This window comes from Solanum verrucosum, unplaced genomic scaffold (genome assembly GCF_900185275.1).
Source record: "Solanum verrucosum unplaced genomic scaffold, falcon-dt-bn FXZP01000128.1, whole genome shotgun sequence".
NCBI lineage: Eukaryota > Viridiplantae > Streptophyta > Magnoliopsida > Solanales > Solanaceae > Solanum > Solanum verrucosum.
The window spans coordinates 1816481-1829486 of record NW_026020327.1 but is presented as its reverse complement, the minus strand read 5'-3'; the positions used below and the strand labels follow the sequence as shown (position 1 = coordinate 1829486).

Here is a 13006-nt window from a genome sequence, read left to right as displayed (position 1 = left end):
ATTCGCGTTGGGAAGTTCCACGTTGGGGGCAAAACTCTCTATAATAAAGGTGACTCTGTACCTAGGAAGACTCGAACTCGAGACCTCTAGTCAAGGATGAAAGAATACTTATCACTTCACCACAACCCTTGTTGGCAGTAGTACATACTTGTATTTTTGTGTTTATTGTTTAAAAAAATTGCAATTAATTGGTCTACACATTGTACTAATTGAGTGGTTTAGAGTGTAAATATAATTCTGTTTTTACTCATTTTAAAATTCTGTCAAATTAAAGTTAATAGAAAAAATCAAATAAACTAGTTAAAAGTAGTAAAAAAAGAACCTAAGTAGAAAAACAAAAAGGATTGGTGTTGGGCTAGCTTGTTGTTAAGGTCGAAGAAAACTGATTCTTTCATTATATTCTCTCTTTTTATGTTGGAATTAGGAATTACAAGTTTTCTTGCCATGTGTTGGAGGACTTTTAATCTTGAAAAATGATAGTTCAAGGCGGTAATAAGAGCATCTTATAATTTAAGTATGAATTAAACTTAGGGATAAGGGTTTGAAAAATACCCCAACTTTGGTCAAATTTGTTGTTGCGATACTAAACTTTCATGAGGACTTATTACCTCCCTAGACTATTTAATACAATATTTTTTACCACCTGAACTATTTAATAGTGTATTTTAAAGGTATATATGTGCCCACGTGGACACATTACTATTTATAATTTTGCATTATTTTTTATGTCCACGTGGACAAATATATATGTTTAAAATACGGTATTAAATAGTCTAAGGAGGTAATAGGTCCTCATGAAAGTTTAGTATCGCAACAACAAATTCGACCAAAGTTGGGGTATTTTTCAGACCCTTATCCCTTAAACTTACAAAATAATTATAGCTCAAGAGAGTTTACAACTATTATAAAAATTACGTGGATAACTTAATTTACTCTACGCGCCTTTAAGTCAGTGTTAGCAAACGCTTTGTTATTTTTCAAGTCCGATAATTTTAACCCTTGAAAGTTATAATTCATGGAAGTTCCAAAAACAAGACATAATTTAAATATGTAACTTACAAGTTACAAAAATGTGATAGTCTAGGAGGATTTAACCATTAACTATCCATTTTTATAGCTATAATTTATAAAATATATTCATAAATACATAATATATCATATGAAATAAATTAATACTCAATACTTTATAAAAGTTAATCTAACGAAATAAATCAAACATAAATGTAAAGATTGTGTTTAAAATGTAAGAATTAAGTGACTAAAAAAAGTACTTATTAATTAGTTGATGGATCCATACATCAAGCTTCTTCTAGAAGAAAGTGTGACCTATATAAAGAATTCATATACTAATTAAAGTAAAAATTCAAAGAGTACTTTTGAGTTGATAGCGAATTGTTCGAATTAAGAACTCAATCCATACAAACATTGTACATAAAGTGTGAGCCAAATGTCATAATTGACCAAATTCTTTTGAAAACTAAGCATAATATGATAAACATAGCTGAAAATAAAGTCATAGATTTTTTGTGTTTTCTCATACATTTGACATTTTAATAGTATATATTCTCAGTTTTAGAATAATCCAAAATAGATATCGCAACACACTAGCGAATTGGAAATAACGTGTTCTTCGTAATGACATAAAATATATGATCACATATAATTTCAATCTTTTCTAATTTGAAGCATTAAACAAGGTTCCAAAATCTTTACAAAACCAATAATTCCATACCAATTAAAAACAATTCAAGTATTCTAACTGGCTTGTTATCTCGATATTTTACGTTACTATTATTGTGAATTTTCTATAATCTAATGAGCGGAAAGAGTATATCAGTAATCGTGAATGATATCTCAATATATTTCATACTATAATTGTAATACATTTCAACAACAAATACTAAGATTATGAGTCAAATGATGTTCTTTCACAATTTTAAGAACATAACTATATATATACTAATTACTGATCATGTGCTTACATTAAACTTGATACATCGAGATACTTATTTGAGATAATTGATTTTATTTGAACCTAAAATAGTAAAATGCTTACCTTAGCTTATCAATTTCACTTTAATTTAAGTTGTTTAGATAGACACTCTCTTATCTACTTAAATTGAACCTATCTCATTTTTATCTGTAACATTCTTTACTTCAATCTCATTTTTATCTGTAACATTCTTTACTTCAATCTATTCTTTTGTCTTTTAGATTTATTTTTTTTGAAGAAAATTAAAGACAAAAAAAGAGAGAAAAAAAGGCAAAAAGAGTTGGGTATACACGTGAGAAAGAGTATTATGAAATATACTTATTCATTAATTGAACAAAAAAAATAAAAAAAATTATGAGATATTTATCCTAATTCCCAAAATTTGGAATTGGTTGCTCAATCTTTCACAAACAATTGTCTCATTTGCATATATAGTCTTTTAGCTACGAGTTCATTCGAATTCTTAATTTATCAACTTGATATATATATGTCACATATTTTGTCCGAAAGGTTTGAGAGATAAGCATATTTCCAATGGTTCCCAATGGAAAGTCGAACAGAAGATTCATGTTTTTAATAGTGAATTTTATCAGATTATCACTTAATGCTTATAATTACATAAATTTATTTGTATTATCTTATAAATCGCTTAATTATTAAATATTTTTTACACCATTAATAATATACATAACTCAAACTCTTCAAAGTTTTTTACGCTTTCACTATATCAACTTTTTTTTTCAAGATTTTCATTCAAAAAGATGTGTATGTTAACCTATCAAGTATATCTCTGTATAATAACTTAAAACTTCTTTTTCTTTTGATCATTAGTTTCTTTTAAAAACTGGAAAATTCATCACAATTATATATAATTAAACCAATAAAACAATATGCCTAAACTCACCTACTATTAAAATTGGAAAGCCATTTTTCACTTAATTTATCAAAATAATATGTGATAGAGCATAGAAGGAAACTGAAGAATTAGGGAGGGTGTGTTTTTTAAGTAGAAAAAAAATGTAGAACTTAAAATTTATTCATGAAAATACTTGGGGGGGGGGGGGGGGGGGTTCAAGTTTTGTGTTTATTGTAAAAAAAAAAACAAAAAAATGCAATCAACTGATATAGGCATAGCACTTAAGTGGTTTAGAGGGTAAATACTAAATATAACTCTGTTTTCATCGTGGTGCAGTGGTGTGATTGCTCTACCTTAATTAGAAGTCTTGAATTCTAGTCTTGGCATGCAGAAAAATTTATTGAGAGCGTCATCCTTGAATAAATTTTGTGCCCTATGGTGTCCGGGTTTATAGTGTGTGATCCAGATTTAGTCGACTCTCTAATATTCAGATTTAGTCAGGATTCCAATGCGAACTCTAGACACTGAGTGAGAAATAAAATTAAAATATTCCTAAATTAATAACTATCGCTATTTTTGAGTTTCATACTTAAATTATTAGATGATTTTGTTATACACTCCCCATTAAAAGTTACCCCTCCCCTTTCATCCCTAACTATAATTTTTGAAAGTTAAAAACCCCTCTGATGATATTGTTGAATGCACCTAATGGGACTAAAGGATCGGTCGTTGGGTTTGCCGTAACAATTAAAATCTATTGGTCATTTACAAAATAATTTTAAAAAAATAAAAAATAGGCTCTTCAAATAATTAAAGATCTTATATATGTAGAAATGAAGATCTCTTATATGTTAAAATAAAAATTTCTCGTAGAAAAGACAATAAAACTCAAAAAAAATTTTATAAGTGATCTATAAAATTAATTCTAGAGGGTGTTTTTATTCCCAATAATATGGGGGAATAATAAAAAAGAAAGCGATAAGTAATTTAAGATGGAATCCAAATATGCAATTCCAGATCAATTCATTTAAAGAAGATGTATAGAATAAAATCTAAAAAATATATCATATGAAAATAAATTAATACTCATAATTTACCAAATATACTTCATAAATACATAATATATCATATGCAAATAAATTAATACCTATCATTTTATAAAAGTTAATCCAAAGAGAGAAATCAAAAATAAATGTAAAAAAGTGTGCTTAAAATGTTACAAATGACTCAAATGTTTTTATTAGTTTGCATAAATAGGTCTATATATAAACAAATGTTAGAGTTTTATTTAGGTAGTAGTCAAGAAATTTCAACTGATTCTTCTTAGAAAGATTTGTATTTATAAACTCAATAACATAAGCAAATGTTGCACGAAAAAATAATTCTCTAGCTCTCTTCTCACCTAGTAGTAATCAAATTTGTCGAAACTTGGAGCAGTAAAGCTAAAATCCTCCATTAATGGAGTTTGAGTTTGGTGAAGAGAAAAGGAACATTCTAGAGAGAAAATGAAAGGTAAAATCATATGAATTGTATTTCACCAAAACTAACTGTACAAGCTTTACATTACTGTGTATATATACAAGTATGAAAGTTATGAAAATAACTAACTACTGCACTGTAGCAAACCTAACCGACTCTAACTAACTTCAACTGACTATCACTGACTGTGTATTGTCTTTGCTAATTACTTAATTCTAACAAAATTCAATATTACAATTGTTATTTAAATTTCTTCACAAGACTCTTGAAATAAATTTTATGGCTTCAAATTTTAAGTCTTTCTTCAAACATAGTATTCAAATGTGAAGTTCCAGGAAACCAAAAAAGAGGTATTGAACCTCAATTCATTATAAAAAATCTTATTTATACAAAGTACATATTAGATGCATCTTCGAGAATATATTTCAAAATCTTTATAAAATCAACAAATTCATAGTAGGTTATAATAAATTTAAGTCTTCCAATAGGCTATGTGAATTCTTTTAATAGTTCAATACATTCAAGTTACGAATATATGACAAAATCTTTATATATAATTAACAATAAAAGATATATATGTCAACGCTCTTATCAATTTCAACCGTATAGAAATTTGAGTCAGTAGAGGTGAAACTTTTGCATATATTAGTGTCTAGAATTGTATAATTTATTGATTGACGCGAGACACACATGTAAAGCAAGTAGATTAAATTAGTAATAACTAGTAACCAACACAACATGTGAGACTTGGACAAAAGCGATAAAAAGTCGCAAAAAAACAGTCCAACAACAAGAGTCAAAAAATTTTTTAGGATGTTGATTGCTCTAATTCACCAATCTTATTTAATTTTAGATTTAACATGCTAAGTCCATAAACACAAATATCAAAATAGAAATGTTATACAATTAAATAGAAACTGAAATTACGCTTTTCTCACAACAATAATTATGAGCTATTTATCGTGAGTTTTGGATTGAATGTTCAATCTTTCACAACCAATTGTCGCAATTGCAAATATAACCTTTGGACTACATATTCACTTAAACTCATAATTTCCCACATTTGGTATAGTTATATAAGTAAGAAATTATTATAAGCTTAACAATTATTAAATTTCAAATCATAACTTTAATAATATAATAAATTTAATATTAAATATAAATCATGAATCCGCTTCCGAATTTGTCTCGATCATGAGAGCCCACAAGGTGCTATGATTTACGGAAATTTACAAACATTATTAGTGTATTATTTAATAATACAACTATAGTTTCATATATTATGATTCATGACTACAATTTAATGAAATTTGCTATGAAGAATCTCAAGTATTTGTATAAACCCTTTGCATATATTTTTGTATTTGTAAACGTATCAATTGTATAATTTCAATAGTTATATAGAATTGCTTATTTGTCTATATTAATAGATTGTATACAATACAAATAATTGTATATAATATGTTACTTGTGTAAATCCAATTTTAGACCAAAAAGATAAGTAAAGGGGTAGTTTTATACCAAGTTGGATGAATGATATTTTTTAAACTTTTCCCTATAGTTCAAGAGTATTTTTGACAAGATAAAAAAAATATAAAGAAACATGGGCAAAAGAACAATTAAAGTTTGAATTGGGCCCTTGGAACATCACACTCTTCTTCTTTTGAACTGGAAAGTGGGCAGATAAGCAAACACCTATGGGCCTTGGGCCCTTTACAACTCCATAACATGGACCCATTTACAGCTCTCCATTCGGATAAGAGCAAACAATTCAAACCTCACTAATTTAGGTTTTAGTTGCGTGTCCTCATATTAATTTTGAAACTTATCATTCGTATTGCTTTTTTTCGCCAGATACATATATTTGGCCCATTCAAATACATGTATCTCAGATATATACGGATCAAATTAGATGTAGTTTACATTGTATCCAAGACTGACTCTCTTGCTCGTATATTTGTCTCATTCAGATACATGTATCTCAGATACATACATACGGATCGAATTAGGTGTAGTTTACACTATATCCAAGATTGATTCTCTTGCTTGCTTCTCTCCTCTCTTGCTCGCCTCTGTATTTAGAATGTATATGATTTTTATGATTCTATTTAAATGGATTATTATTGCATTGTTAGTCGTTCCATTAATTCTAGGGTTATTTTGCACCTTCTTCTTTTTTTCAGTTTTTAGTTGATCTTTAATTTTTTGTCTTTTAAATAATTGTTCTATGTGAATTGGGATATAAATTTATATTTTGTATCATAATATCTCATAAATAATGTCCTGCATCTTTAAAGAAGTTTGTTTTTAAGGCAAAAATTTGATATTAACTCATTTGAATAGCAAAATAAAAGACTTGATATGTTTGATCACAGTAACCACACCAAATTTCTATAAAACTAACAACAAAACCTTATATACTTATTTGTTTTGTTTATCAACCTCATCATAACTAAAACAAAATAAAAAAGATTGAAATATAATGATATTCTTACTATTAAAGTTTGTTTTACTGTTATATTCTATTGAAAATAAAAAGTATATTGATTTTTTTTTGTGGTCATTTTATATACTTTTTCTATAAATAAAGGGAGTATAATTATAAAGATTATCGGCTATTTTTAGCCACATAATATCATCCAACATAGTATGTGACCTGTTAGTTAGCTTAAAATTCACTGAATTAAAAAACAAAATTAATGTGCTCATTTCGTCTCCAATGATTGAGCTAAATAATGATTTATGATTGGTTGAACTACTTATATTGTTAGTCTATTTTAAGAATCAAATTATCTGAAATTTGATTAATATTTTAAAAATATACATTTCAATTTTTACTTGTTCTTGTGGCTTCATGTGGTAGATTAAGGGGCCTAGCCTCTTCACAATTTCTCCTTATTAGTACTAATATTTTTTAGAAATCACATAATTTTTTTGTTCTTCAGTATTTATTAATATATTTTCTTCATTTGTTTTGTATCTTTTTTGTTGTCTTATTTTTATTTAAATTTTATAATTGTACTTCAACCTTTTTTTTAATTTTAAATTGAAAGTCTATTGAAAAGAATCTCTCCAATATATATAGGAAGTAACGTTTGTGTATATTCTATCCTCTCAAATTTTATTCGGTGAATTGCACTAAATTGTTATTATTGGTTTTGTTCACCTTTATTATCAAGCACTTTTTAATGGAAAATGAAGAAGAAGAAAAGGGAAGAAAACAAAGATTTAAAAGAAATATAAGGGACTGGAAAAAAGGATTTATCTTTTTAAAATTGATAGCTCAATTTGCCTTAATAGTCAAATAGATACTAGGTGGATTCATTTTAATGGATTTTCAAGTCCCTATGCGCCTATTTTCAAACAATTTGAAATATTTGGCCAATTAGTCATCGGAATGTGTTTTTTAATATATATGGTGTAATAGCTTAGGTATGTAATGAGAAAACTAGATAGTTTAGATGAAATTAGTAAAAATATGATAAGTTACATGTATTTTAACTTATTTACCTAAATTAATTGTCGAGAAATGAAACATGACTATTATTCTGATACAGAAGGAGTATAAAATTATATTACTTTCATTCATCTTAATTTATGTGATATCTTTTATTTTTCGAGAATTGATCTAACTAATTTTTAAAATTAAATCGAATTAAAATTAACTTAATTTATTAAAAATAAAATTTTAAATATTTAAAACTTATACAGAAAAGTTTTAGTATGAATTATAATTCATAAAATATCACGTAAATTAAAACATGGAAGTAAAATTATGACATGAGAACTAGAGAAATACTTGTAGAGTAGTTATTTAACTTTGGAATATAACCAGAAAAAAAGAAACAATTGACAAACACAAAATCAAATCAAACTGCCAACTTGTCCTTTATTTAGGCCATGTTCCCTAGAATCATCCAGCTTTTTTATTACTGTCATTTTGCTTCTCTATACAAACTCTCCTCATTCTTAGCTTTCCAGTTTTCTGTGGGCCCTTTTCCTCATGTGCTTCCTTCTTCTTCCTACTCTCAACTCTGCAAAAAACCCTACCACATTGCACAATGTTTCTCTTCTAAGCTTGAAAAAAGATTGAATTTTTGCTATAAAGAACACTTGGTTTCTTGTTTTTCTTCATTGTCTTGTCAAAAAGTTTCAATCTTTGCAAAAGAAATGAACACCCTTCTTGTGTTAAAGCTTGTATCTTCACTTGTTCTATAAAGAACACTTGGGTTCTTGTTTTGTCAAAAAGTTTCAATCTTTACAAAAGAAATAAACACCCTTCTTGTGTTAAAGCTTGTATCTTTACTTGTTCTGTAAAGAACACTTGGGTTCTTGTTTTTTATTTCATTGTGTTGTCAAAAAGTTTCAATCTTTACAAAAGAAAACACCCATCTTGGTTTAAAGCTTGCAGCTTTACTTGTTCTATAAAGAACACTTGGGTTCTTGTGTTTTTTTCATTGTCTTATCAAAAAGTTTCAATCTTTACAAAAGAAATGAGCACCCTTCTTGGTTTAAAGCTTGTAGCTTTACTTGTTCTATAAAGAACACTCGGGTTCTTGTGTTTTTTTCATTGTCTTGTCAAAAAGTTTCAATCTTTACAAAAGAAATGAACACCCTTCTTGGTTTAAAGCTTGTATCTTTACTTGTTCTTGGTATTTCTGCATTTTTTTTGGGTGTTGAGTCTCAAGATGATGATGTTTCAGTGATGTTAGCTTTGAAAAAGAGCTTAAACCCACCTCAAGAAGTTGGATGGTCAGACCCGGATCCATGCAAATGGAACCATGTGGGTTGTTCAGATAAACGGGTCACCCGGATCCAAATTGGGCGCCAGAACATTCAAGGTACTCTCCCTCCAGAAATCTCTAAACTTACTGAACTTGAACGTTTAGAGCTTCAAGGGAACAACATTTCTGGCCCTTTGCCTAGTTTGAGTGGTTTGAGTTCATTGCAAGTGTTACTGCTTGGTGAAAATCAGTTTAGTTCAATTCCTGCTGATTTCTTTACTGATATGTCTTCATTACTGTCTGTTGATATTGATAAGAACCCTTTTGTTGGTTGGGAGATCCCTGAAAGTCTTAGAAATGCTTCTTCACTTAAAAACTTTTCAGCAAATTCAGCAAATGTAATTGGGAGAATTCCTAACTTTTTTAGTCCTGATGAGTTTCCTGGATTGGTAAATTTACATTTGGCTGGCAATAACTTGGAAGGTGAATTGCCCTCCAGTTTTTCTGGCTTGCTGCTTGAGTCTTTATGGTTAAATGGACAGAAGCTTAATGGAGGAATTGATGTTCTAACAAACATGACATTCCTGAAGGAGGTTTGGTTGCATTCCAATAACTTTTCGGGGCCGTTGCCGGACTTTTCAGGATTAAAGGCTTTGGAGACATTGAGTCTTAGAGATAATGCCTTTACTGGTCCCGTGCCAAGTTCTTTGATGAATCTTGAGTCTTTGAAGTTCGTTAATTTGACGAATAATTTCTTTCAAGGACCAATGCCGGTGTTCAAAGGTTCTGTTGTTGTTGATTCGGCCAAAGGTACAAATAGCTTTTGCTCGTCACAACCAGGTGATTGTGATCCTAGAGTAAATACATTGCTTTCAATTGCAAAAGCAATGGATTATCCACCAAATTTTGCGAAGAACTGGAAGGGAAATGATCCATGTGCTGATTGGTTTGGTCTTACTTGCAGTAATGGTAACATTACTGTCATAAATTTCCAGAAAATGGGGCTTTCAGGAACAATTTCTCCTGAATTTGCTTCACTGAAGTCGCTACAAAAAATAGTTCTTGCAGATAATAATCTGACTGGTACAATTCCAGAAGAGCTAACCACATTGACAGGCCTTACAGAGTTAGATGTGTCAAACAATCAAATTTATGGAAAGGTACCAGCTTTTAGGAAAAATTTGATTCTGAAATTTAGTGGTAACCCTGATATTGGAAAGGATAAGAGTGATGCACCTTCCCAAGGCAGTTCTCCAGGTGGTTCAACAGGCTCTGATGATGGAAATGCCCAAGCAGCTCGTAAGAAGTCCAATCGCCGGGTTGGAATTGTGGTGTTTTCTGTAATTGGAGGTGTATTTATGCTTTGTTTGATTGGAGTGGCAGCTTTCTGTCTGTACAAAAGCAAACAAAAGCGTTTTAGCCGAGTGCAAAGTCCAAATACCATGGTGTTGCATCCACGTCATTCTGGTTCTGACAATGATAGTGTGAAAATCACAGTTGCAGGATCTAGTGTCAGTGTTGGTGCAGTTACTGAAACTCATACTGTTTCTGCTAGTGAAGCCGGTGATGTTCAAATGGTTGAAGCAGGAAATATGGTGATTTCCATCCAAGTACTGAAGAATGTGACCAACAATTTTAGTGAAGACAACATACTAGGCCGGGGAGGCTTTGGCACTGTCTACAAAGGTGAATTGCATGATGGGACTAAAATTGCAGTCAAAAGAATGGAAAATGGAATCATCACTGGGAAGGGACTAGCTGAATTCAAATCCGAGATTGCTGTATTGACTAAGGTCAGACATAGGCATCTTGTTGGACTACTTGGGTACTGTCTTGATGGAAATGAGAAACTTCTAGTCTATGAATACATGCCTCAAGGAACATTAAGCAGTCATCTCTTCAACTGGGCAGAAGAAGGGCTTAAACCCCTGGAATGGACAAAACGATTGACCATTGCATTAGATGTTGCTAGGGGTGTAGAGTACCTCCATAGTTTAGCCCACCAGAGTTTCATTCACAGGGATCTGAAGCCTTCAAATATTCTTCTAGGGGATGATATGAGGGCTAAAGTTGCAGATTTTGGCCTTGTCAGACTTGCCCCAGAAGGGAAAGGTTCTATAGAGACAAGGATTGCTGGGACATTTGGATATTTAGCACCGGAATATGCAGGTATGCTCTTTGCTTACTTATATGTGTATGCCTAATTGCTGATATAATACTTGTATGCAATTTGTGCCTAGATAAACTTGGTCTTAAGTCCAAAACCTCTAAAGTATGAATTGTGTGAACCTTAGGAGTTTGATCTCAGGATGCTTCCAGAGAATTAGCATTCATGAGTCAGATGATACTAACTGTACTCCAAGAAACTTAGCCTGTTTTACATTAATCAACTTTTGTCCTATAATAGGTTTATAACAGTATATATTAATGTTTTGTCTTTTTTCTAAGTCAATTATACTTGTGCTCATGGTTAAGAACCTGTCATTCATACATTGTCATATATCAAATATCCTTATTGATTCTGTAATCCCCTTTAATGCTATGATTACTTAGTTTCTAAAAGTGGATACCCATCCTACTGGAAACACTTTTTCCTGATGCATTTGCTTAATGCCACCGGTGTCTACTTTGGCCTAATCGCACACTTTAAACATGTTATTAATCTTATGACAGAAGATCCTCTTTTTTTCTTTTCCGCTTGGTGGAAATTGGAATTCAAGGATAGCCAAATTCGTTATTTGCTCACTTTCCTGATCGTGATATGTGCATAGGAGTTTTTTGGAATGTAGATACATCATTATCTTAACTTGTATTTTATCTTGTTTCGTCTGCCAGTAACAGGGAGAGTGACAACCAAGGTGGACGTGTTCAGTTTCGGTGTGATTTTGATGGAGCTCATCACAGGAAGAAAGGCTCTTGATGAAAGCCAGCCTGAGGAGAGCATGCATCTAGTAACATGGTTCCGAAGAATGCATCTGAATAAGGATACATTCAGAAAGGCAATTGACCCCGCAATTGACCTTAGTGAGGAAACACTCGCCAGTGTCAGCACTGTAGCTGAGCTAGCTGGCCACTGTTCTGCAAGGGAGCCATATCAAAGGCCTGACATGGGCCATGCTGTCAATGTTCTTTCATCTCTTGTGGAGCTCTGGAAACCATCCGACGAGTGCTCAGAGGACATATACGGCATTGATCTCGATATGTCATTGCCCCAAGCACTCAAAAAGTGGCAGGCTTATGAAGGTACAAGTCACATGGATTCATCCTCTTCTTCTTACCTTCCAAGCTTGGATAACACTCAAACAAGCATACCTACTCGCCCCTACGGATTTGCTGAGTCATTTACATCTTCTGATGGTAGGTGAGAAGTTGATACTCTTTGATCTAGGTTTGGTTGTTCATTCTCTCCGTTTTCTTCCTCATCGTGAGTCACACATCATTTTTTTTCTTCTTTTTTTTTTGCTTTTAACTCTGATGCTTTTACCTTAACTCATTGTTAGTTTTGGCACTGTGGTGAATAGGGATTCTTTTTAAGATTTTTGTTGTCTTTTGACTCTTATTGTATGATGATACTCTCTCTTTTCCATGTGAATACATTGTGGTTTGGGAAATGAAAGGGATGCCATCAATTACCAGTAGATCATTGTACTTTTGTATTCTTCAATTGTTTTTTTGTTAGAAAACTTTGTAGGTGCAAGCTGTATTGAAATGTAAAGTGGCTTTGAAGTGTGCAAATCATAAAGATAGTTTTTTGCTTATGATGCTTTTTCAAGCAAAATGTTAAGTTTTTTGTTATGATTACAGATCAACTGCTGGCAATCTTTATCATTGCAAATAGCCAATAAAATTTAGTATAACAATAACCTACTGTTTTCGATAGACTCTCGATTCAAAGGGAATAGCCTAGTGGCAAAATCTTAAGAAATAATTTAAGGTGCATGTAATATTCAATCA

General features: G+C 31.0%; 1 protein-coding gene across 1 annotated transcript; it reads left to right on the top strand.

Annotated features, from left to right (window-relative positions):
* Positions 1-8895: 8895 nt before the first annotated feature.
* On the top strand, positions 8896-12623 carry LOC125835776 (receptor protein kinase TMK1). The gene is made up of 2 exons (XM_049514875.1): positions 8896-11221; positions 11888-12623. The coding sequence occupies exons 1-2, from the start codon at positions 8935-8937 to the stop codon at positions 12415-12417; spliced, it is 2817 nt and encodes a 938-aa protein (XP_049370832.1). The 5' UTR covers positions 8896-8934; the 3' UTR covers positions 12418-12623.
* The last annotated feature ends 383 nt before the right edge of the window (positions 12624-13006 follow it).

Excerpts from the sequence above, each read along its gene's own strand:
- LOC125835776 (XM_049514875.1), top strand. The coding sequence starts at position 8,935 with ATGAACACCCTTCTTGGTTTAAAGCTTGTATCTTTACTTGTTCTTGGT. Across the intron at positions 11,222-11,887 it reads TTTAGCACCGGAATATGCAG|TAACAGGGAGAGTGACAACC; the intron begins GTATGCTCTTTG and ends TTCGTCTGCCAG.